At 42.8% G+C, this 26475-nt stretch overlaps 2 protein-coding genes across 22 annotated transcripts in view; one reads left to right on the forward strand and one right to left on the reverse strand.

The window, feature by feature from the left end:
• On the reverse strand, positions 1-26437 carry PFKFB2 (6-phosphofructo-2-kinase/fructose-2,6-biphosphatase 2). 20 transcript variants are annotated; one of them, XR_014022424.1, is made up of 18 exons: positions 26140-26269; positions 25014-25124; positions 18422-18547; positions 17791-17887; positions 17097-17163; positions 16902-16976; positions 16495-16551; positions 15473-15597; positions 13456-13663; positions 12883-13029; positions 11535-11639; positions 10618-10747; positions 9822-9884; positions 9511-9575; positions 8710-8901; positions 8034-8102; positions 7648-7811; positions 1-2500 (listed from the first exon to the last, which is right to left on the reverse strand). XR_014022424.1 is itself a non-coding variant. In XM_081297266.1 (18 exons), exons 2-17 carry the CDS (start codon positions 25102-25104, stop codon positions 2686-2688), a joined length of 1725 nt encoding a protein of 574 aa, XP_081153392.1. In that variant the 5' UTR covers positions 25105-25124; positions 26302-26437; the 3' UTR covers positions 1-2500; positions 2671-2685. The 20 variants fall into 20 exon arrangements, 19 of the variants coding, with proteins under 19 accessions (XP_081153392.1, XP_081153394.1, XP_081153381.1 ...); XM_081297266.1 differs by lacking the exons at positions 7648-7811; positions 26140-26269 and adding exons at positions 2671-2793; positions 26302-26437; XM_081297268.1 differs by lacking the exon at positions 7648-7811 and adding an exon at positions 2671-2793 and having other exon boundaries at positions 8722-8901.
• The window catches only part of LOC308650849 (specifically androgen-regulated gene protein), a 30165-nt gene continuing 30043 nt past the window's right edge, over positions 26354-26475 (forward strand). The window contains exon 1 of one of the 2 annotated variants that reach the window (XM_081297253.1): positions 26354-26444. The gene's annotated coding sequence lies outside the window, so the exon portion shown is untranslated. Of the gene's footprint in view, positions 26465-26475 lie in introns of both variants that reach the window. The other variant, XM_081297254.1, reaches the window with a different exon arrangement.

Genomic DNA, 26475 nt, shown 5'->3' on the forward strand with positions numbered 1-26475 from the left:
TACCAATTTACTTAACTATTATCTAATAATGGTTTTACTCATGGTTATTCATGAAGGGGAAATAATTCCCAGAGGGAGGGATGAGCTACAGACTTGCTGTTAACTTTTTACTTTTCAATAATAAATTCTAGAAAAAGGGCAGGCACTTTGATCCATGGCCTATCAACCAACAGGCAGTCATGAAATATTTGTTGAATAAATAAATGCCTAGAATACCAACAATGCCTGGCTGTAACAATCCCATTGATATCCCTCTGAAATGCTAGTGGAACTTGATAAAGATAGTAGATACTGATTAAAAACACTACTCTACTTGGACATATATACACTATAATAATTTGAGAAAAATTTTAAAGAATTTAGTTTCAAATACATTTGAACAATGGTATTAATATTTTATGTACGTATAATATTCCAAATGTTATCTTCTTTTGTGTGTTATTTAAAAAATTAATGTATTTTAATTAAAATAACTTTTATTGTGTTTTCTTATTGGAAAAACAATACATATTACTCACATATTTTAGCATGATTTTATTTATCCAGGAGATGAACATTTCTCCAGAGAAATGCATTTCTTGGTTTATAATAAAAATCAATGAGGAAAAAAGTGCTCAAAAAAAGTCCACTGTGCTTTTACATAGTTACTATCCTTTTACAGATATCCACATTCTGAAAATTTCAGGAACACTATGGACATTAAACTTAAAAGTTCAAACCACCTAGGCCTCTACCAAAAAGCTAACAACACAAATTATATTACATTCTGATTAAATACATGCAAATGCTGATATAAAAATGCTTTGTATGGATAAATAAATAACTAAATAAAACATTAATCATCAGAAAACAGTATATTTAGATGCAGAAAGAAATCTGCATCAGAAGAACAAATCAATACAGTACAGCATGCTACAAGCAGCCAGATGAAAAACATCTGCTACAGAGCAGAGTAAGGAGCCTTCTGAAGGCAGCTTTGTGCATGTAAAATAAGCTCCCAGGTGCCAGATGCTGAGCTGCCTCCAGCCCAGCTCTTCACATAGTCAGTAACAGTCTTCTGCACCATCCACAGTACAAAAGAACCATTTAGGGAAAGCTGAATCTCATTATTTTTCTTGCTACTCAGACTTTTGCCCAGTAAGTGTGCATTTGAGTGAGAAAAAAAAAAAGTAATAATTAAAGCCCAAACTGTACTATTCTTAAAATTTAAAAAAAAAAAATAGATTTTGTTTGTAAGATATAATGTCCTGTGAGGATTCCACATTCTTCCTCCATGAGAGCAGCAACATATTAAAGTCACATTCACAGAGACATATTTGCACATTTGACAATCACTGATCTTGGAATGGTGATCTGGTTTCTCTAGAAGGTAAGCAAGTGACAAATGCACCGAAGTCTTGGTTCTTCTCCCGTGGTGTGACATGGGAGACCAGTTGATCAAGATAGTGAACTGGATCAGAGACAGACATCAATAGACTGCTTTCTTGAAATGACAGTCACAGCTTTCCTAGAGACCAGGTCACCATGACAGATCCCATCAAAGGATAGGTCTATCTTTACCTGTTTCAAAGCCAAAAAAAAAAAAAAAAAAATTCCCAATAGAGTTAATGCCCAAGAGCTGTTTTCATTCCTTCATGGGGTTATACATGAAATGGCACTCTCTTTTTCCAGCCCTCATTCCAGTCACTGAGGAGAAGTACCTCAGTTCTTTTCAGCTATGAGAGGCACATGCATCAGGTAGAAAATACAGCTGTACAAAAGAGAACTTAAAGATGAGTAACCTTCGGGGAAGTCTTCTAGTCAGACTCTCCCCTGAAGGGCCTAAAATGAGAAAAACTTTTCTAAATGAAAAGGGTGCTATTGACACTGACTTCTATCACTTCAGAAGAGACATTCTAGGTACTGAATTTCTCAGATACCTTCCATTTACCTGGTGATTTTGCTCACTTCTAATAATATATCAAGAGGTGGCTGTTAGCATATGTATATTGGACTCTAGCCAGCTGGCCTGCGGTGGATGCAAAGACCAGTTCTTATTACACAGAAAAGGCTTCCTGGAGCTCATCCCTCTCACTCAGAAACCACATTTGAAGAAGTACATGTGCACCTTGGGCAAACAGACAGCTAGGGTTGTAGTCACAGGTAGGATGCTAAATGCCTAAACAGAATGATATCCACAAACCTGGACCAAACCCAACAAAGAGATGATGAAAACTAATTGGTTCCGGCTGTTAAATGTTTTGAGGCACAGTATAACTGATATTCCCGTTAGGCATGGGGAAAGAAATGTGGTGACTTTTGCCAGGACTCATTTTGGTAGCCATGAATTTGCAGTCCCTACTTAACCTCCATTTCTAGCCTCAGGGGAGCTGACATCCCACGTTTTTCAGAAGATCCAGTCCCTTGGAGAGGTCTGGCCTCAGCCTCCACACCATCAGGAGTGCAATGTGAAGGACGTCACAGAGGCAGGTTTATGCTCAGTCGGCACAGTATTCACTTCCTAGGAGTCAAAGAGGAAGAGGTATTGGTTATACCACAACCAATAGATGAATGAAGAAAAACAGAGCAGAATTCAGCCCCAGTCCTTCTATTGTGTCCCCTACCCTTCAGCCCCCATCCCCTCCACACACATACATGCAAGGACACACTGGTGTGCTTGCACACACACACCTGCACTCTGAGGAGTCAGACAAACTCTAATGGCATAGGCAAGGGCTTCTTTCCCTGAGAAGCTGACCTTGTAACCATGTTGGGCCAGGTGCTCCTTGCAGACCTGGACCATAAGCTACATACCTAAGATATGAAGCAGAAGTGATCAGGATTCCTGTGGCAAAAAGAGAGTATGCAGCCTACTTCAGCCAAAGACCATGCCAAAAAAGTGACATTGCAGTCAGAGGCTACTTGGCTTCTGAGGAGGGTCCCTACCATTGTAGTTACTCCAGGCCATTCTGAAGTCAGTGATCAGAGCAAATCAACTTTTTCCCCTAAGTTTGGATTCAATGTTTTACCTTGTGAGTTCTTCCCCTTAGAACAATGTTTCTCAAATGTTAAATGTGCCTGGTGATCCTGTAAAAATGAAGGTCTGATTCGGGGGCCTGAGACTCTGCATTTCTAATGAGCTTGTGGCCCTTCTTAGAGTAATAAGGAATGAGGCATGAGAATAGCAAAAGCAATTTCAGCTCTAGTTCCTGTTTCAGAAGTTGTTAAATAACCATTTTTTACCATTGGCTGTTAATCTCTTTAAAAATAGGTGGGGTATATTTTAAAAGCAACAGACACTAAATTGTAAAAGATCTCACAAGTTTTTTTTTTTTTTAATAGGTAATATGAGCTACATGTTGTTAGTAGGAGTCACAGCACCATAGGGTTGAGAGTAATTTTCCCTTAATTCTTGCATAGGTACCAACAGGTATACATGACTACCCAAGTTCATGCGCTTCCCATATCTTTCCCATCCTCCCTAAAAGGTAGTGAAAGAGAGTCTTGTCTATAGTCGCACTGAGAACCCACGTTGGTCTACCCAAGTCTTCTCAGCATGCAATAAAGTTTTAGAGGGTGTGGGTGGGGACATAGCCCAAAACACAAAACAAAAAACCCAGAAGCCTTTTGATAGGTTCAAGTTACTCAACAATTTTATTTACCCATTCTACACACACACACACACACACACACACACACACACACACAAAAGCACATTTCCAATACAGTTATATACACCTTTAGTGGATCTAAGTAAAAACTTATGTCATCATGTCACCAGATTAAATCAGAATGGTGCTAGAGATTAATGCTCCTATGTTCAACAGAAGCTGTGCCTGGGAAGTCCACGGTAGAACTCTATTCCTGGGTTTCCCAGCCCAGCCCATTTCCATTCAAACCTATGGAGCTCAGCCCCACTCCTAGTCCCCTCCAAAGAGGGTGGCATTCAGTTCTTTGCTTTTGCCATAGAAAACCATCACTGTATTACAATGAGTTGATTTTGTTACTTCAACAACAATAAAAATGTATACAAGCAATTCAGATACAAAAATAGTAAGTAAATGTTGGCCACAGATACCCAGTGAAAGACTTATGGGAAAGAATACCTTTGCCCATTTAAAATCAGTTTCTGAATGCAAATTTCCTTTGCATTTATTATATTAGGAATAAAAGCCAAATGCATGGCAGATTAAAAACAATAACACTCTTCATTAGAATGCTACATTCCTTAATAGGATAAGCTGAGGACAGAAGATTCAGGAATGGATAGTGAAAGAAAAGTCTTACTCTAAAGCAGGGGACTGGACAAGATGACTTCAAGTAGAAATCACAACTTCAGATTCTGACTAGGCATTCCCTTATCTGAGTTCACAAAACACCATACAACTATCATCTTTATAAACACTGAGAATTTGACCACTATTACATAAGAAATGTCTATGAAAAATTATAGCACACAGAATTTCCCCATAAAGAAAATGTACAGTGTTTAGTTCCTTTCTTTGCAGGACATGTGCCATAGATAGACAATTACAATAACTTACCATACTAAAAAACAGTACAATGAGAAAACCGAGAAGACTGTTGGCCTGCAGACCCTATCAGAGCCCACAGTCAGTCAGCACAGATCCCTTTAGAAATAGTCTTAGGGACACCAAGAATCTAAACAAAATTCCTGGACACACTTCTGATGTCTATGTCATCTTTAGGGAAAGGCAAGGATCTACCACGACAATGTGACAATATATTTTTAAAATAAAACATTTTAAAACACACACAAAAAGTCAAAATACATATAAGAAAAGCTGGGTACGTCTATCAAACCTCTTGACAACAGATACAATGGCTTCTGGGCTTGGCTAGGATAGTGGAAGGTGCATGAGATTTCATCACCCAGGACGTGTTTCCCTTTGTCCACTGGCCACCCCAAGCATCAATGAGAACTCTAGAACTCAGATCTCCTGCCCCCAGAAAACCCAAAAGATGGATTTATTTGCAAACAGGTATATATCGTGTTTCTTCAAATATCAGTGCATCTGAAGATCAAATGTGGATTGCAAGAGGTCTATCAGATCTTCACAAGAAACACTCAACCATTCCATCCAGGAGTACAAATACATCTTATCCTCTACTCCAATTTCTTGGGAAACAAAATCAAAACCCAGATACAATGACATAGGGCAATTCCCCAGCACAATGCATATAAAAGATTTTTAAAAGATTTAAAATCTTAAGATTAAAAAGACTTTTAAAAGGTTTTCTTACTTGAAAAAGATTTTTCTATTTTACTTTCAAATTCGATGTAAAACCAGCCCATACCAACAATAAAAAAAAGAAAAACAAAAAAAAAAAATAAAATTAAATTAAAAAAAAAATAAAACCAGCCCATTACCAAAACAAAAAGGACACTATTGATAATAAATAAGAACTAAATTCCAATTTGGAAATTAGGAAGTAAGAACAGAAGAGAAGTGGGTTCTCTGAATCTGCAACAAAATCCTTTCAAAAATCTGTTACAGACATCCTCATTCAGCTTGGAACTAGCAAAAATAAAATATGGTTTTCATTTCCCGTTTTATTCCAATAGATCAAAGTCTCACCTATTTCCCCCATGGCAACAATTAAAACCTCAGCAAAGGGTTCTCTGGAGTCCATCCTTTCTTTGTAGAACTTGTGATATAGACATAAGCAGAGTAACAGGTATCTACTACCAATATACATTTCAAGTAACAAGGGGAAGAAGAATAGAAAAAAAAAAAAAGATGGGAAGTAGGACTTCCCTAAAATCCCGAAGAGCTCTATTCAATTCTATATTCTCTTGACTTCTTTTGTGAACATCTCTGAAGGGATCAAAAATCAAAGGATGTTGAAACTGGTGCTGTTTTCAAATTCTAACTTCCCCTGTCCTATGTAAGGATAAGGTCACCTCCATTACTCCTCTGGGAATAGCAAACTAACACAGGGGAAGATTAAAAGTATTATCAGCAGAATGACTGCCAAAATGAACATCCAGTGACCTGTCTCTAATGACAGTGTTTATAACAGACTAACACAATGGTAGTCAGTCAGAGAAGGCTCCTCTGCCTAAGAGGAGGTGCCGTCTAAATCCCACGTCTTTGGATCAAAGTTCTCCCTCTTCTCATTTATTATCTCTAAATTACTATCACCTTGCAGCAGGAGAATAGATCGAATAACCATTTGGGCTAGAGTTGCCATCATCCCAACCAAATTAGAAAAGGCAACCCTGTAAAAGAGCCATGCATACCTCCCAGGCTCTCCTTCTCACACTGGGGAGATGGGGTCTTTCTATCCCCTAACACTTTTGGTCTCACAGCCACTGGAAAAGGGAATAGTCACAAGCAATCTGTAGTCCACGGCAACAACAGCACTTCCAGACTCAGTGTGTGGCTCTTTTGTGAATGTTCATTTGCTGTAAATTACATGCCCTGTCTCTTAAAGTAACCTTCTTGAGGACAAGGACCTTTCTTTTTCTATTTCTGTTCTTTCTTCCCCCATCCAGCTCCAAGCCCCACAAAGACACTACTACAGACCTTGTGCAACAGTTTGACAGGAAGAGCAGGTAATTTTATGTCTTAGACACAATTTTGAGAAGACGCTAGGCCAGCAGCCTTTGGAAAGCAGCTGTGGTATTCTATTTGGAATGTAAAAGTGAAGGGCTCAAGGTGGAGACAACCTTCCTCATCTTACAGACTGTACCTCAGGACCTCTCTCCAGGGTGCTTGGAAACCCAGCTTTTATGCAAGGTCATTTAGAGGTTTGTTCCACATCACTGCACAATGTGAAAGGTGAAAGGTGAAACTAGAACCTACAGTAAGTCTCTAAAGCACAGCAGCCTGACTGAGAGGCCTGCTTCACTTACTACGGTGATCTGCTCCAATATTGAACTCCAAAGAACTGTCCTTTTAGAATTAAGAGGAATTCAGAATGCCAAGGTTGATCCTTTGTCCAAGAAACTACTATCTGGTATGTTTCCACTTAGCTTCATAAGGTGGAACACCTTGGGTATGAATCAGAATCATCAGGGAAGCTATTTAAACACACATGTGTCCAGACTTCAACTCCAGTTTCTGAGTCAGCATTCAGCCTGACTCAGATGGACCCAGGCCTGTGTAAGTTTCCAAAGCTGTAAAGGAGATCCCAAGGAAGGTTCCTGGGTGAGAGCCATGATGAAAGGTTTTCTATTACAAAACAAAAACCCTTGGGAAATAGTTAACTTGTTCCCACCAGCTAACTCTAAAAAGTAAACGGATAGGCAGGGGATCACCTATCTTAAAAATCCCAAGAGAACTCTAGATTTGTCTCTCGGAAAAATGTGCGTATATACATTCATCTATTTTGTATACAAAATTGAGATAGAAGGAAAACCATTATATGCTATCAAGGGGCTAAGAGTCCCTTCTTTAAACAATTACTTTTAAACCCTACAAAGAAAATGAGATGACAGAAATGAATAGATAAATTAGAATAGTCAGGAAAGAGCTAGACTGCATGAAATTCACAAAATGTCAAATTAATTTCTCCTTATGAACAAAAGAATGCCCCAAGAAAAGAGATTAAGTTCATCATCGAGTTTTTCCACACTTGGAAAAAAAATTTCTCCTGCTAAAATAATAATAATAATAACTTTAGGGGTATGCTGGAAATTACTGGAAAATAATAAGCAGCTTTGGTGAACTGGAGTGAGCTCTTCTCTGCCTTTTGTTTTGAGTGATTCAGACATCAATGGTGACTCCAGAATCTAACTTCATCCTTCTAAAAAGCCCCAGAGGTCACTGGCTGTGGCAGGAAAGTTGCTGTGATTGGCAAAGAACCTGAAAGCCACAGGAAAAAAGATCTGGCTGAACTGAGAGGCCCACAAGGGTTAGAGACCACCCTATCCTCCTGAACCCCACTCCACAGCCAGCAAAGGACTACCCCTGGCTCTTCTAGGTAAAAATACAAACCAAGATGTGTCCCACATCCCCAGGGCCAGGTTTCCCCAGGGCATCAAAAACATAGGATTGTTTCTCGTGAAAAGAGATAAGAACTCTCACCCTATGTCCACTTGCAAGCTCCAGAGCATTCTGTGGATGTTCTGTAACCTGGGCTGGCCCTTTCAGGACCTGGCTGGAGAGGAAGGAGAAGGGAAAGGAGAGACTCCTCCAGTCCAGATCCACTTAGACCCACTAGAAAACACTACTGGGGCCTGGACTTCTCCCACACCAACTGCCCCTTCCCTCTTTGACAGACACTACAATGTCATGCATTATACTAGACAATCCAGAGGGGAGATGAAAACGAGTTAAGTGAGGACTGTGAGTTAAATTCACATTAAAGAGACAAGGTGAAGGAAAACTGGGCTTTCCTGGTTCCCTTCGCTCACCACCATCCCCACTTCACCAACACTAGGACATGAGTGAGGTTAGACACCAGAGAACAAAGAACCAAGTTATGAGGCATGCTTAGCCCCCAGGGAGAATGTGTCCTTTTTCTCCTTCTCCAGACCACCCCATCCTAAAAACCCAACTTGCCATCCTGCCCCTGGATGAGGAGCTGTTTCCAACTGGAGAACGACTAGAGTTGGCCTGTACATGTGTGACCTCATATTCTGGGTTAAGAATAATGGTGAGGTGTTGAGGGAAGGGGTGGCGGTGGAAGTTAAATGACTCCTTGGAGATTAGTGACAAGGGCAGGAGGCCAGGGCTAAAGGGAAACACACGGTTACACCACCGGAATGCTGACTTGGGTCTTCGGCTGGTCGGCCCCTTCTTGCATGTCCAAGGCACGGAGAGGGCTGAGGGGCTTGAGGGGCCGGCTCCCAACACTGTAATTTCTCGGACGCCTTATTGTATTCGAACTGGATAGAGGCGTAAAGCTGTTCCTTCTCATCCTTACAGGGGTTTGGTTCTTGGGGAGGTTGTTCTGATTGGAAATGGAGGGACACCACACAAATGAAAGCCACGCCAGAAGCTCACTCACAAAGGTTAAATAACACTCGAAACCACAGCAGCTTCCTTCCTCCTGTTCCTCTGGCCTCACACAGGACGTGGCCTGGTCTCCTGGCCCCAGGGGAATCAAAGGGTCACAGCGGGGGAAAGCTCCCTGATCATCAGATCCCAGATCAGAAAGGGGTCCACCAAAAAAAGGGGTTTACTTAAGGCCACACAAATCACAGAGGCAGAGCAGGAACCCACCTCAACCTGCTGACCCCACCTTCCAGCTCCTCTGAACCCTGCTCTTTAAAGGGAGACTTCCTGGGGCAGGGTGTCTGGATTTCACTTCAGCCAAGCACTTCCCATATTTAACTGAATGTCTAGGAGCCAACTTTCAAGGTTAAGATTCATGAAAGAGGTACCGATTTAAAAATTAATAGTTCCCATATGGTTGCCTTTTAGAAGCAGACTATGGAGGCCATGAATTCTGGATCAGCTTTTCTTTTGTACATAAAAGAAACCCCAATCTCTTTATGTCAAAGGTTCAAGGACTCAGGGAGGTGGGAACTGGCAGGTTTGTCCACGGGAAAATACTTACAGCCGGTTTTTCACGGTGAGTGTTCACAGCCTCCACTCCGAGCGTAATCGTTTCTACTTTGCACCCTGAGAAACAAGGGAAAGAAAGGCCCTCAGGAGAAAGCTCAAAGGAGAATTCCTCAGTTTCCACACAGGAAAACAAACTCTCCAACACACTTATACATACATCCCCTTAAAAATGCAAAATGCTAATGCAATGTCCCTGACATATGGACGTGATGCATTCAAATTTCTGGACAATCTTCAGAGAAAACCCAAACATCTGACCTTCTTTAATCCCCACCTCTTGCCAGTCCCTGGGCTCATAGTTACCATAGGCCACAGGAGTGAGTTTGAGGATGATATGGAGAGGACACCTCAAGTATGGTAGCTCATCTGAAAGCAGAAAGATTGGATGAGGGAAGTGGAGTAATTGTGACTTTTTTCTGAACTCTTTAGTCTTCAATCCTGACCACCATCTAGAGTTGTTCAGCTCCTTCCCTAAGCCCCACACAATGATCAGGACTAAGAAGCCACCTAGTTCTTCTGAGTGGTAAGGAAGGAAATAAGGCCATTTCAGCTTCTTCCATGCAGGCAAAACAGGAGTAAGTGCCATGCCCAAAGCCCCATGGGAAGGAAGACTATGGTCCATTTGGATACCCAAAGGCCAATCTGCAGACTTCTGGTGGCTCAAAGAGATTGAGAAGGGAAGGATCAGAAAAGGAAACAGCACTTCCTTACTATTCTTACCTGGAAAGAGCTGCCCACCCCCAACCCAAAGGATGAAGATACTTCTAAGATACCACCTTCCTAGTAGCCAGAGTGACAAGCTGGGACTATTCAGTCACTTTCCTGATGCTGCCAGGAGTGTTAGCAGGACACTGGTCCCTTAGCAGTTAGAATCAAGCAGCACCAGCAGCAGCCACCCTCCACCGGGGCTTTTGTAATAGTGGAGTGAATTCAGCTAGCAGTTGACCCAGTGGCTGCTGGGAGCCCCAAACCACTGCCTGAGAAATGTACTCTAGTTTGAGTGGAAGAGGGGGAGGCCCAGTTGCCAGGAATCCTGGTGCCACTATGAGCCAGGCTCTCTCCCCATAGATGTGTCCCCAGACTTTCCCTCAAATAGCACCTGCGCCCTTATCCAAGAAGTAGGCCAGGAGGCATCGCATGACAGCCTGGTGGGAGATGACAAGGACATTGCCCTGACGTTCCAGCTCCATGATGACAGGCTCCAGCCGCTGTACCAGGTCCTGGTATGACTGTGGGGGCAAGTGGAGCAGGCTGGTAAGAGGCCAGGTGCAAGCTGGCAGCCAGGCCAGCGGCTGAATCCCAGAGTCAAGAGGCCACTTCTTGCCCAGGCTGGCTCTCTTCCTGGAGGCTCAGTGACTCCATGTTGCTTACTAAATGCCACTGCCCACCCCCACCCCTGCCCAAAACTTAAGAATACTTCTTGGATCTTTAAATAGCAATATTAAGAACAAGAAAATTACAGGTTACGAAAAGTTTGAATTCAACTTGCATGTGTGTGTTTTGTTGTTGTAGTTCCCATGACTAATAGGCAGAGTGTAAGGCAATGAGAGTCTTCTAGAAGTTTCCTGGACCTCTGCCATTCTGGTTTATTTATTTTCGCCTTGAACGTTCTAGAGTATGAAGCCACTTAGAAAAAGAAACAGTCTAAAACACTAAAGATAACAGAGAAGTAATTTATGCCCCATATATTTACTTGGTGACTAGACCCACTTGGGTAGTGGTGAGATTGAGGGAGCAGAATGGAAAAAAAAAAGGAGTAAAAAAGATCAGATTGATTCCATAGTATTCTCGACTCAGGGGACATCTTTGACTCTTTTCTCTAGAGATCTTAACAAATTAATGAGGCATTGGACTGCCTGAGCTGAATTAAACACAGGATGGCTCAAAGGTTAGAAGGTAAATGATGGCTAGGCTACCTTTGTACATCCCCTACGATCACATCAATCCATCCTCCAAATTAAAGCTATTCCCCCACCAGCAAAGGGCTGGGTTGTTACTCCACATGAGAAGTCTCACCTCCCCGCCAGGATAGCGATACAGATACTTGTCTTGATCTCGAAGAGCAAACTCCTCTGGGTACTGCTTCTCGATCTCTTCGTATGTCATCTCCTCACACACGCCCTGCAAGAAGCCACACTGGCTGAGGAGGTGGACTGGTCCACTGTGGGAAGCCATTCTGACACGTGATTGGGTGACTCCCGTTAAGGGCCTGAGGCGCTTTGGTGGTGTCGAAGCTTTCCCGACCCTTTCCTGATGAGAGAGCCCATCCGTGTGGGGGTGTGCCTGACCACTGACCCCGGGGACCCAATCACTGACCCTGACCTTGGAGTGCAGCCCCCCCTCAACCTTCATTGGATGGAATTCTCCCCTGAATCTCTTGTTCCCCAAATAAAAGGCTACTCCCCCGGCGTGTTCACTCTCTCTCTCTCCTGCTAGCCCTGAGTAATCCTCGCTGCCCTGCTGGGCGGCTAGAGGTGGGAACCAGAGAGGGGAGCCGTCTCGGACCTGGCAATATAAATAAGGTAACTGGTCTGTGTGTTTTATTTCGATCTCTTCTAACTAACTTTATGCCTAGAACCTCATTAATGAAACCACTGCGCAGGCCGCGTGGTAGAGTCCACATTGTCCTATCCCACAGAAAGAAGACGCCACTGAAGAACACCGATTTCTTACTATGTGTCAGGCCCTATGCTGGGTCCTTTCATGGACTGCAGCTGACTGTAACCAGGGTGTCACAGGCACCATGGATGGGAGCCACAGCAGAGAGAAAGCTGTCACTTTCTCCTACTTCTGTGGGGAATGTAAAGGTCAAGAAGAGTCAACAGGTTAAAAGGAATAAGAAGCAGGGAAGGAGGGACACTGATGAGACTGAAGAACTTGAAGGAGGAATAAATTAGTAGAGAGGAGGGAAGGAAAAATTAATGTTTACTTCTGTGTTCAGGGTTAGGAAAAGCCAAGAAAAATTTGGGGAAGGACTTTCCCAGAATAGCTGATCAAATGATCAAAGCAGAAATTAAAAAAAAAAAAAAAAAAAAAAAAAAAAAAAAAAAACAACGGGTTTATTAGCTACTTCTTCTTCCCAGGAGGAAATCATACAAAAGAACAAAACAAGTCCTCATTAGCCCCAGTCTCCCCAGGTACCAGAATGGCTGGGTCAAACATTGGTTTGGGTCCCATCGCTGGCACTGATCTTTAAGTAGGCAGGAAGCCCTGATGGGTGTTCCACATTTCCTCCCCCAATCCCCCCCAGATGGCTACAGATTCAGCTTCCTCAAAGTTTTTACTTGGTGGTTCTAGTTTCTAGACAAAACTGTCCAAATCATGACTCCTGAGAATTTCCACCTGAATGAGAGACTCCACTCACAGCATCAATCTCATTCAGAATCTTCCACTGCTCATAGGTCACTCCAAGAGACTCAGCAGTCTGGATAGTCCTCTTCAACTGGCTTGTCCACACTTTAAGATCTTTTATTTCCTGCTCCTCTAGAAACTTCTTTAGAGCCTGGGAAAACTGGGGTTTAAAAATAAAAATAAAAAAAAGAAAACATACACATACTCAATATACTCACCCACATACACACACACATTCATACAAAGCACACACGCACTGCTAACTCAGCCTATAAAGGGGCAATTTGTTGAACCATGATCAAAATGTAAACCCAAGAGGAAATGAACCTGAACTGGAGCACCCTGTACTGTGCTAAGTATACAAGTCATGCCCAATAAATATTCAATGGCTGAATGATCACATTGGAGATAGTTCCAAATTAACCATACTTTAACATGAAGCTGAAGCCATGAGCAAGAAAGCATCTTGAGCATTTGCCTGACCATCTGCCCAAATGAGATTTAATACAGGGATAAAATAGATGACCTCCACCATGCCCTTCTAATTCTAAGCCTAGGAAATCTAGCTAGCTAGCTAATGACTCACCTGCTTTCCCCGCACAGAGAGGCCAGAGTCACCCCCAATCCTTCCCAAGAGATTGTACTCGCTCTCTCCGTGCCGGCAAAGGTAAATGGTGCGAGGCTGGACATGAATATTCATGAGGTAGTAGACAATCTTGCTCTGGATGTAGTCCTGGACTTTGTTGACTAAAAAACGCTGGCCCACATTTATCACTTTGATGAAAGAAAGATCCCTAGGACAGGGAAGGAAAACAAAACTTCTAGGGTAAAACAATCTGAGAATAAGTAAGGTGGGGGAGGGGAACTGGGTAGGGTGGTACACACCTGAACTGTGCCATACAATGGGTAAGGCAAACAGAACTCAGGCTTCCCATAAGGCACTAGACCAGGTGATCTAAAGAGTTTGTTAAGCCTCAAAGTTGGTGAGAAGCACAGTCCCCCTCTGGGGTGGTAAGAATATGGTGCCACCAAAAATGAGAGGAGGGGAGGAGAGCAAAATAATAGGCAGAGAAACCTACCCACACCTTCCATCTACCTAATCAAGACTCTCTCAAAGCCACTGCTAAAAATGGCCTGCTTGGTGGCCATCACAAGATTTTTCTCAATATAAAAGTAATAGGGCTTGGGCTGGGAATGTGGCTCGGGCGGTGGCGCGTTCGCCTGGCATGCGTGCAGCCGGGGTTCGATCCTCAGTGCCACATACAAACAAAGATGTTGTGTCCGCCGAAAACTAAAAAATAAATATTAAAAAAATTCTCTCTCTCTCTCTCTCTCTTTAAAAAAAAATCCTTGTCTTTAAAAAAAAAAAAGTAATAGGGCTTATTTTAAAAATTAAGAAAAAATAGAGTGATGTGGGGCATGGCAGTGCTTATCTATAATCCCAGGGACTCAGGAGGCTGAGGCAAGAGGATTCCAAGTTCATGGTCAGCCTCAGCAACTTAGTGAAGCCCCAAGCAACTAAATAAGACTCTGTCTCAAAATAAAAAAAAATAGAAAGGACCAAGGATGTAGCTCAGTGGTAGAGTGTCCCTGGGTTCAATCCCTAGTGCCAAAAATGATAGAAATCATCCAATATCCTACAACCAGAGATAAAAATCTATAAATATGTACACTTGTTCAAAATATTAAACAGACCACTGCAGCAATTTGATGGTGTCCCAGGCACACTGGTCTCACCATTTGCTTGGCTGCAAGGCTGTATCCTTATTTGAATAGAGCCGTCAACTGCCCTGAATGCACACTCTTTCACAAGGAAACATTCCCCCAGGTTTCCATGTGTACACTATTTTTCTTCAACATGAACTTGACATTTTGCTATGGCTCCCATACCTTACATTTGGTGAATTCATCTATATTCTTTATCACCTCACCAATAGACATTGCTATAGTAATGATGGTTAATATCAATCAGATATTTCTAAGTCAGGAATGTTCTGAGGGCTTTACATGCATTTTATATGTGCAAAATATAATATGTACAATATTATATATGTGTTACATTACATGTGATTTAAGCATATGTATTAACATACATATTTCATATTATATAATTCATATAATAAACATTTAAAATTGATAAAAAATGATGACACATGTCCCAGGATGTCCTGTAACACCCCAGTTCAGAACTACTGATATGGAGTTGTTCTTAAATGGGTTTGTTTCTCAGGGGACATTTCACAATGTCTTTATACATTTTTGGTTGTCACAGCTCGAAGATGTTACTGGCATCTACTCAGCAGAGGCCCAGGATGTAGCTAAATATCTTACAATGGATAGGACAGACCCCACAACAAAAAATTATCCCATTCACAATGTCAGTAATGCCGAGATGCAAAAAATTTTGCTCTAGAGAATTGATGATAAAAAAATGTCAGTGTTTAAAATGCAACTCACATAAAAGCCACAATCCATACCTTGTTTCTTAGGAATAATATAACGTTTACAAGTCTAGGAGGAAGTTAGGGGGCAGAGGGAGAAAGGCTCTTTTCCTAATGAGACCCCTTCTTCAGGGCCTTCTAACCATGGCCTTAAAACCTCACTTGTCATAGTTGTCTGGGTCAAGGGGTTGGTAGGTGACTTTGTAGCACTCAATCCTCTTCAGGAAGTCCTCCATCACATTCTCCCTGTTCCTTTCAGGGTAGTCAGGGCTTGACACCTTTACCTCCTGAAATCAAAGGAATAGTAAGGGTCTTGTGTCAGAGGTCTGCCCTTAACAGCCCTCCTACAAATAGCCACTGTTAAGAAAAGAAAAAGAGGTCCATAAAAGTAGCCTTTCACTGGAGTGGTGGCACTCTCCATTCATTGAGCATTCCCTCCCTAGTCCTGTGATCCTGGCAACCAAGAAGGGAAAGACAACCGGGGAGTCATGTGCCTGCCCTTGGCTGAAGGACAGAGGCAGTCACGCAGCTGACACTGCTCCTGGGCCCAATCCCTTTATGTACTTTCCTGGGAAAATAGAATGGACTCCAATTTTCTCCCACTGCCACTCAGAAGAGGCCCAGTGTGGCCCAGTGCCTGACTTGGGACCCAGTGCCTCTCCCTCAGATGACCCCAGTTCTGACATTGCTGGGAGAGCATGTCAGATGATGACTTGGCACAGCACAACACAACCCACTGGATAAGGACTGTCTTGTGCTGTGACCTCACAGGGCACAGGGCACAAGGAGCTAGGTGTATAGAATGCTGACCAGAATGTTAGATAATTTCAGGGCAGATGACATTCCTGTAAGGTAGCCCTAACAGATAATAAAAAGTCTGATCTAGGATAATATCTAGGTCTCAGAACCCAGATAATAACAGAACACAAGCCAGGACTCGTACAGTCTAAGAATTGGTCTCTTTTCAGCAGCTAATGCTTATTTTATTCTGCAAAGCCTATTTTTTCTCCCTAAGGAACAATCTGGAAATACAAAATTGCACTTCTCTCTGACAGAGAAAAGAGATCATTCTGTGACATTTAACACTTCTATTTCTCTCTATCACTACCCTTCCTCATACATACACACATATATACACAGGCCACAAAGGTAAGAAAGAGGTGAAACATAGGGGTGTCACCCACCAGGATATTGGCAGCGATGACATCAGGATCATCACAAACAGATTCCACAAAGAATACCTGGCCACGGAGAGAAGGCAGTTATAAACAAACCAAAAATACCAAGCTGTTAATTAAGAGCACATGCTCCTACCCCACCCAGCCACCACATCTCCCAGGATTTTCTTCATGAAAATCCTTCAAGGCCTCCTCACTTTAAAATAGCTCTTACCACATCCCCTGGGACTCAAACATACAGGCTAAAGGTCTGAGAAAGGACCTGAAAGAAAACACTCAAGGATCGGGGGTATACTCAAGAGAAGAAAATCAGATTCCCAATCCCATCCTCACCAGAGTCAAACAGATCCATACCCCATCCTAACGCCCCGCCTCTACTCATCCCTTTAATCTACCATGGAGTCAGATCCTACCTTGAAGGAATTCTCCTCGGCAAAGTTCAAAATCATTTTTCTCCTCTCCCGGGTAGTATTGGTGGCATCAAATACCTGGGCAGAAAACACATGAGGTAAATCAATGGAGACAGAGGAATGGAGCCCCACACCAAGGCAGACCCAAGGTGGGACTGAGAGCTCAGTTGCTGACAGGGTGGAAACCACAGAGCTCACCGCAATCTGCCCGTTCTCCTCAGTCAGATAGGTCTTAACGTCTTCCAGGGCCACCATGGCACAATGTCTGCCATGAGAGCAAAGAAAATCAGCAAGAAGAGCTAGGCTCAAACACAGTGGAGGACACAAACAGTGGGATTGCTGCAGGAATCTCATCCCCTCTCACTTAGTTTCCCTCTGGTCAAATTGTTTCCTTAATTTGATCTTTTTCCCCCACTTAAGTTTTTTTTTGGGGGGGGTATTGGGGATTGAACCAAGGGGTGCTTTACCACTGGGCTAAGTTCCCAGCCCTTTTTAAAATGTTGAGCCAGGGTCTTGCTAAGTTGCTTAGGGCCCTGGGCTTTCCTAAATTGCTGAAGCTGGCTTTCAATTTGCCATCCTCCTGCCTGGGTCTAGAGTCCCAGGTATGACAGGCATGTGACACCATGCCTGGCTCCTTTTAAATATTTATATCATCTTATACCTTCCTTTGTGCCCCAACACATGTATCTTCTCTTGCTAGGCACAGCCTACAACCATCTCCCTGAAACCTGTTTTTCTACCCAACAAGCCCAAGGTGATTTGCCTATCAGATAGCTTCCACTTAAAATACCCACAAGATACTTATTGAGAAGAAACAAGCCCCATTACATTCAGTCTCATAATGGCCCAGAAAGAGTTGACCTGGGAGTCAGTTCTTAAAAAAAAGACTCACTTGCGGATCTTCATGGCCTCTTTGTTGTCATGCCGAAAGAAGTCGTAGGACTTATAGGACTTGACGGCTTGACGTCGATAAACCCCAAGATTGAACACTGCAGAAGACACCCAAATCCTTCAGCAGCAAATCAGTATCATCGCCCCACCAAAGAGGACATTGGCCTAATGTCAGAGTAGCCAAAGAGTTGAAAATAAAAAGTACCATGGTATGTTGGAGACAATATGATATTAAGAGTCAAAACAGTTGGGTTCAGGTCCTGATTTAGGATATCTTGGGACAAGTCTTAAGCTGTCTGAATTTCAGCTTTCTGTGTTTCTCTGTCTATTTCACAAGGATACTTCTAGGGTTAGATAACATAATGCATGTGCAAGGATTTCACAAAAGGAAAGTCCTATTCTCACTGAATTCTTAATAAACCTATCAAAGGCTTTCTCTCAAAACTGGGCCAATTCATCCAGGCCAGGAGGAGATAAGTCCAGGGAAAGAGAATCCAATAAATGAGAAAGCAACCACTATTTCTCCCAGAAGCACCCAATAACCTTAATACCTTAAGAGAGCCTAAGTCTCCCAGAGGTGAGTGGGGCCCAGGAACTAATCATTCACTTCCCAAGGAATGACTTGCACCTACCTTTGGTAGGTACCCCAATCCAGTTGAGGTAGCGTGTAAGCTTCTTAGACACATAGGTTTTACCCCGGGCTGGCAAACCAATCATGACAATAAGAGTCGGGGAGTTGGTCATGTAGGAGGCCCATGCTAGAAGGAAATGAGAAAAATAGAACTAAATGAGTATAGGCCCATAAGGTTTATGCACTGGTCTAGAAAATTCAGTCATACTCTTTGTTTGTTTGTTTTGGTAATGGGGATTGAACCCAGGAGTGTTTTTTATCACAGAGCTATATCCCCAGTTCTTTTTTATTTTGAGATAGGGTCTTGCTAAGTTGATCAGAGTCTCACTAAATTGCTGAGGCTGGCCTCAAACTTGTGACCCTTCTGCCTCAATCTCCAGAGTAGGTGGGATTACAGGTATGTGCCACCATGCCCAGCTCATAATCTTATTTAATCATCCTAAACTTGTGGGGCAAAGGTCCAGGAGGAGTGGGAAGGCAAAGTAAGAATATATTGAGCAGATCCTCCTGAAATAAAGTTAAAGGGTCACACAGATTTCCAGAAAGTACCCAAACCAAGGAATGTCTTTCCCATATTCCTAAGGTTTTCATAGAAATATCTGAAGTGGAGAGTAACCACAGCACCCTTCTTAACATGAGACTGCCCAGCAACATAAAAATGATAGAGCTGTGATTTTACCAATGCCCAACTAGCAGGCTTTTAGAACAGAGTTTCTATCTTGAGGATCCCATCCATTCCCTCAAAGCCACAGGCAAAACATTAGCCTGCCAACTGCTCACCTGCCTGTTTTGTCCTCCTTAAACTTAAATTTCTAAGTGAGATTTGGTAGGAAAAGCCTACTTGATACAAGTTTGAAGAGACCTCTGGAAGCTTCATGGTAGAGCCAATTCACTGGGCATCTGGGTCAGCCTGACTCAGATGCAAGACAATTGAAAAGCACGACAATTGAAAAGCAGGAACAATCCTTTCTTAGTAAATTAACTTATTTCATGAATGAACTTATGTTCATTTACAGAGAAAAGTCTCACTATATAGGTGGGGCATTTTAAATGCTCAGAGGTCAGGTGACTTGCCTAAGGACACATAATGAGTCAAGGGTAGAGCTGGCACAGGAATCCAGATCCTGTAGTGCTGCAGCCCCTTTCCTGGGGCCAAGACCCAATCTGAGGTCTTGGGGAGGGGGAGGCCTCAAGCTCTTCCAGCTCAGATGGGAAAAGACTCTGAACCAACCCTGGCAGGAAATGGAAATTTCTGCTTCCCAGCATGACTTTCCAGAAGGGTCCCTGCAAGTTGTGGCTGCTTCTTTACAAGAACAAGATGATCCTGTCACGCTAAGAAACTATTCAGTAAAATAGGGGCATTTGCTTAGGAAATGCATCTTTCACCTTTGGAGAAAGAACTGGTAAAAGATTTCAACTGAGAAGTAGGTAGAAGGACCCAGGAAAAGAAATGACCATGGAAACAAGAGTGTTTAGCAAGAAATACTAGGCAGCCAAAGTGGCCCGGGGGGTGGGGGGTGGGTACGCCCAGACTCTGCACCCACAGGTTGGGTTTTTAGCCCTTTCTCTTCTGGGCGAGTCGAAATTCCTGACTCTAGGCAGGAGTATCCCTCCACGTAGGTAATGGAGCAGCTAAGGTGATTTTCATCTCTGTCTAAACAGGGAGCCCAAAGGTAAGCAAACAGCTGACCCCTAACAAGCATATGTACTCTGCCTGGCATTAGCTACCTCAGGTTCAAGTAGTCAAATCCCCTGGGTCTTCACTTTCTCCAGCTGAGTGCACACTCTTCTCAATCCCCCCTGACTTGGTTCATTAACTGCGTTTCCAGAATTGCTTCGTCCACACCTTCCAGCCCATTAGGCTCTTCCCCCAAAGGTCCTGTTAGCCTCCCCAAAGCTTAAAATGGTCTGATACTTACCAGGGACTCAGAAGGCAACCAGGGAGCCAGCTGCTCATTGTTTATCAGGCTGGACAGAAAATACTAAGAACAAAAGAACACAGTCCCCCAGGGACTCTACACCCTGCCCTCAGCACCTCCCCTTCTGCCTTGGCTCAGAACATACTCACACATCTACTATAGCCTGGACTTCTCCCTTCCAGACTAAAATATAAAACCATACTTCCTAGCTCAGACTGCCACATTGGCAGAAGGAGGAACATTCTGTTCTGTATGTTAAAAAAACAAAATCACCCCACACAACTTTAAATTTGAATGGAAATTACTTCACATTGCAGGGACACTGTAATGCCATCTCTTGACAGATAGTGGAAACCTGTCTCATTCCTGAAATTCTCATCTGTCTCCATTATACAGTTGAACTTGGTTTTTTAATTGTAAACTCATTTTCTCTTCCTAAGCATGCTTAGAAAAGATGAAGGTTATCTTGATGACTTCCCTCATATACAAAGAAAAACTCAAGCCCAGAGAAGTTGAAGCACTGCCCACAGTTCCACAATACAGAGTCAAGGTCAAGGCTCTTGACCAGACTCAAGGTCTCACAACTTCCCATTTAGTCCCAGCTCCTGGGCCTCCTGTCAGTACTTAACCCAGCACAGTAACCATAACTATTCTCTCCATCCTAACCTAGAAGAATGATCTGGAGAGCAAGGGTTCCTATCCTTTCCATGGTCAAGATCTTCTTCCAGCATTCACTCTAAATGGGTCCATAAAGCTTGCTTCATTAGTAATATCTAATTTTTATTCATCAGAAGTAAAAAAAACTGATTATCTCCTGTTATTTTACTGATGGGCAAAAAAAGCCAAGTTATATGCAGCCAAATAATAAGGAAACTGATGTTTTAGTCAACCAGTGCAGCTGTAGATGATCGTGTCCAACTTCCATTAAGTATCTTGAAATACTGGAAGCAGCTTACAAAACTGAATTTCCATAGAGAGCAAATTAGTAACACTTATCAATAATAGCTACAATGTGTCTGCCATTTCTCCTATTATTTCAGTAGGAAAAGTTTCTGACACAAAATGCACAAAGGTATAAGGATGCTCACTGCAGCATTCTCTGTGATAATAGAAAAGTTGAAAATAATTTACATATCCCTACAATGGAGAATGAGGCGAATCTGGACTTAACAACATGGAAAAGATTCTGCAATATAGTAATTTTTATTTATTAAAAGGAAATGGCAGCAGAACAGAATATATACAGTATGAACCTATTTTAATAGGATGTGCCAGAATAAGATGTCTATAAGAACAGCAGGGATGGGAGCGATTCTAAAAGACTTTTACTTTTCACTTTCTTTCTGTGTTGTCTGGATTATTCATGAACATGGATTGCTTTTTTACTTAGGGAAAGGTTCATGTATGAATTTGTCTGCTCCAGATCCATTCAAGATATCAAAAACCTAAAAGAATCAACAACAACAAATGTAGATTCCCCTATTCCTGTTTTCAGAAAACCCTGAAAGCAGAAATTGTGGGGAGGGGTACAGGAAAGCAGCCATTAAACATTTTAAAAGGATCTCAACCAGCAGTCCCTTTGAATCGCCATTCCTGGAGCAGCCGAAGTCCCAATAATGCTCCTTTGGAGGTTCTGGCTCCCTGAAGTCATTCTTCAGCCCCAATTTCAGTCCTCAAGACCAGTCACTTCCCAGACTCAAGTTCAGCCAGCACAAGTGTAATTAACAGCAAGGGGACAACAGTGGAGATAGTGAGAAAGCAACTGCTGGTACGAATGCTAAGCAGCCAGGGAACCTGAAGCAAGGTACGTTCTGCTTCTGAATTTACCAACATGGAAAGATGTCCATAATATAGTAAGTTTGTTAAAAAGGATGTGGTGGCAGAACAGAATACTTATGATATGAACTTACTTTCATTAATAGAATACACCAGAATAAAATGTCTAAAAGAATCAAACTTACATATGTCTCTGTACATAGCAAAGGAAAAGGGAAAAAAAAACTAATGCACAGTCTCATAACAGTGTATTCTACTCTCTTGATTGTGAGTGCCACAGTCTCACAGTCCAACTGGGAGGTAAAGAACATGGTATACAACATGAATGACCATGGCTTTAGGACAACCCAGAGACCTCTACTTGGGGAGAAAAAGCAGTTTGGAGAAGAAAATAGAGCTTGAAAAGAGAAATTAAGAACCCAGAGCAGAAATGAGAACCTAGAAAACATAAAAGAAACCTGGGATTACTGCTTCCTTAATTAAAAGCCCTTAAAGCAGAAAAATTGCAGGAGAGGTAGGAAGGCAGGTAGGAGAGCCTGCTTGTGTGCAGAATCAGGCAGAACCAGGAATGACACTGGGTGGCCTATGTAGTCAGAAATACCCATGGTTTCCGGGCACAGTGGTGCATGCCTGTAATCCCAGCAGCTCGGGAGGCTGAGGCAGGAGGATGGAGAGTTCAGGCCAGCCTCAACAATTTAGGAAGGCCTTAAGCAACTCAGTGAGACTTCGTCTCTAAATAAAATACAAAAAAGAGCTGAGGATGATAAGGGGTAGGGATATAGCTCAGTGCTCCTGAGTTCAATCCCTGGTACTGGAAAAAAAAAGAAAGAAAGAAAAAAGAAAAGAAAGAAAGAAATACCCACAGTTATCAGCTCTGAATTCAGCTCTCTACTCCCATCCTAGCTCTCTACTGAGGAGTGAACCCAGAGGTGCTTTACCACTGAGCTACATCCCTAGCCCTTTTTATTTTGACCAGGGTCTCACTAAATTGCTAAGGCTGGGATTATAGGCATGCAAAACCACAACTGGTTTCCACTCTCCTTTGAATCAAGCATCGCCGTAACACGAGTGTACTCCCTTTAAGAAGTACATCCTAAACCAGGCATGGGGGTGCATTGCCTGTAATCCCAGCTGCTTGGGAAGCTGAGGCAGGAAGATTGCAAGCTCAAAACTAGCTTTAGCAACTTAGCAAGGCCCTAAGCAACTTTTCAAGACTCTGTCTCTAATAAAATACAAAAAGAGGGTGGAGATGTGGCTCAGTGGTTAAGTGCCCCTGGGTTCCCCTGGTACAAGAAAAAGAAAAAGTGCATCCTAGACCACCAAATCTGAGTTACAATATTGTCAAACAAGATAAGAAAGCATTCTTTGCTGAAAAAAATAATTATTCACAGGGCTGTTTTTAAGTGGTGAGCCCCCAGCTCACCATTTGAATATAATTTTATTTATACACAATGTTTCAAAAGAATAAATCCAGGGGATGGGCTGTAGCTCACTGGCAAAATGCTTGCCTAACACCTGTGAGGCACTGGGTTCCATGCTTAGCACCACACAAATGAAATTAAGGCATTCTGTCCATGCATAACTACAATTTTTTTTAAAAAAAGAGTAAGTCCAAGAGGATGATAGTTACCTGTGAAAAATAATACATTAGCTAAGTCCAAAATTCTTCTATATTTGTGCTTTCCTAAATTTGCTCATTTAATCCTCACATCACTCTTTGGGAGGATATTATTGATATTCCCATTTTGAAAAGGAGTAAACTGAGGCATGGAAAGAGAAAGCAACTTATTCAAGGACACACAGCTAAGAAAGAATAAAACCAGGATTCAAACTCAGGCAGTATGTCATTGACACTAGAGGTTCCACTTAAGAACCATGCTATATTAGTTATCTCTCCTGGGGCATTTTGCCCTTGGCACATGGCTTCCTGCCCTGGCAGAGAAAGGAGACCCTAATCACAGAGGTGTGCCAACCTCAGTATCACATCCAAACCAGCTGCTTCTGTCCAGCAGGCCTCATGGGTGACTGGGGAAGAGATAGTATCATTTTAATCACGAAACTGACAAGAGCTTGACATCAAAGTCAAGGCTCTAGGGAAAGCTTTGAACAAGAGACAATTCCCTGGTCTCCTGCTGGTCGGCTGTTTGCACCTGCTGACATATATAACCACTGAAGTGAGAAAAACTGACTGATAGGGTTCCAAAGGAAAGATGCAATCTGGAAACAGAGAACAGAGTTAGCATTCCTTGAGGTTTCCAGAAACATCTTGGGACTTAAAGTTCCAGACTTCTGAGCAGCTATGCAGTCTATAAAATGCTAAGGAATATAGATGACAAGGGACAGGAAGTGATGCTTCATCCCCTTGCAGCCCCTCCTGCTATCTCTATCTAAAAGACTGACATGGAAATGTTCCTGAGTAATAGTTTGCAAAGTACAATAGCTAAACCTGGAATAAGGTAAAGTGCCCGAGACACCATGAGAAATCACTTGTCAGGGCTCATTTCCCTGAGGCCTAAAGGCACGTGACACAAAGTAACACTGGCTCCTACCTGCAGTTTCTATAGTGAGCAGCACCCACTTGGAACTTAGCCCAACAGATGAGAGATGGTAGCAGCCCCAAGTAATTCCTACAACTTACCACTCTTATTCACTGGACAATGCTTGCTCCAACTTCCAGCATTAAGCAAGTGTACAGATGTTCGAAAAGAAAGAAGAAACCACTGGGCCACACCAGCAATCTAGCTGGAAGGACAGAATCTACTTGTTTCAGACAGGAAATTGCCCTCTGAAAATTTTGTTTTAAATTTCCAGCATCAAAGAATTATTTCTCACTCCCACTAAGCAGTAGAGTCTAATATTACAACTATATTCCCAAGAACTGTATTTTTTAGAACTCACAACATTTCTTATCTGTCATTCGAAGATTAGCAGTCTTGGGTTCATATCTGTTCTTGTTCTGTACTGGGGAAGATGTAGAATTCTCAGACATGGTAGCTCTTCAGGAGGCACCTGGAAGGGAGAAAAAGAATGCAAAGGAAGGGAAGGAAGAACATGTCCCTCAAAACACTCAGTGCAGAGGATCAGTGTGGAATAAGTAAAAGAACACCAGGCCAAGGACCAAGTCTATTCCTGTTTCTCCCAGTTAACAGTTACCTGTCACAAATATCTTCCATCCTCTGTTTCCTGTTCTATAAGAGAGTTAAACTGGAACTTTGTATTTATTTGCTGAGTGAGGAGCTTACATTTACATACCTTATTTCCTAAATGCTTCCCAAAAACCCTCTAATAAGGCAGATTTTATTACCACTATTGCTTCTTTCCATTTTACAGATTGAAAAATTGAGGTAAAATCAAATTAAGTGGCTTGTGCAAGTTGCCTCCTGCCTCAGATTCTAGTTTTAACACTAGGGAGAAAATTAGTGGGAATTGGGAGTAGGTGGGAATGAGAATAGATCAAACTCATTATCAAGAAAGTAATTCCACTCCAAAGGTAAGACTCTGACTTGGGGGGTGAGGGGAAGGGATGAGCATGAGGGAAAATCTCAAACACGTTTCCTGAAGGAAAACATGTAACTGGACCCTGAGACAGCCATAGCATATCCCAAGTTCTCCTCTGGTGTTCTTCTCAAGCCTTGCTCTGTACTGTCTCCCTATTTATCTCCTGGGACTCAATGAAACCTGACGTGCAAAGGTGGTAAATGACTTCCCCAAGGTTACCTGCAAAAATAAAATTTAAATCCTGATATGAACTAGGGTGGGAGAGCCCAAACCCAGAAACCAAGGGGGCTCGTGATATATGGGGTCCTATGCCCTTGCGCTATTCCTTCAATGAAGGTAAAAATCCTCAACCCAACAGCAGCTGGGGCCGCTCAGGATCCTTATAGATCTGCACTCTAGACTGTGCCCTGCGGCCGGCACTTCCCGAAAGGGCGAGGCATCTCTACCCAGCACCGCATCCCAGCGCACTCAGACCCCTCATCCCGCCCGCTTAGACACTTGCAGGTGTTGCGTAGCTGTCGCTCACCCTACGATCTCTTCTAAGATCCCCTCCCGGCTGCGACACTGGCGCTTCCCTAGTAACGTTGCAGACAAGAGCTGACAGACTGTGGCTAGGGGCCTGGCACCCCAGTCTCCGACAAATCACGTGGCTCAGCCTGGCTCCGCCCACTCGCGCGTCAACGCTCACCTGGAGAGAATCATCAACCAATCGAGAACTTGCAGGACCTAGTGGGCGGGGCTCCAGGCGGAATCGCTGTCCCTGGCTCCAGAAGGAAGATGGATCTGTGAAGGAGAAAGACCGCAGCTCCTAAGTCTCCCAGCGCTGCGGAGGTTGGTTGCGTCGTTGCTTGGTAACTAATAA

This window comes from Spermophilus citellus (genome assembly GCF_964194105.1).
Source record: "Spermophilus citellus genome assembly, chromosome: 6".
NCBI lineage: Eukaryota > Metazoa > Chordata > Mammalia > Rodentia > Sciuridae > Spermophilus > Spermophilus citellus.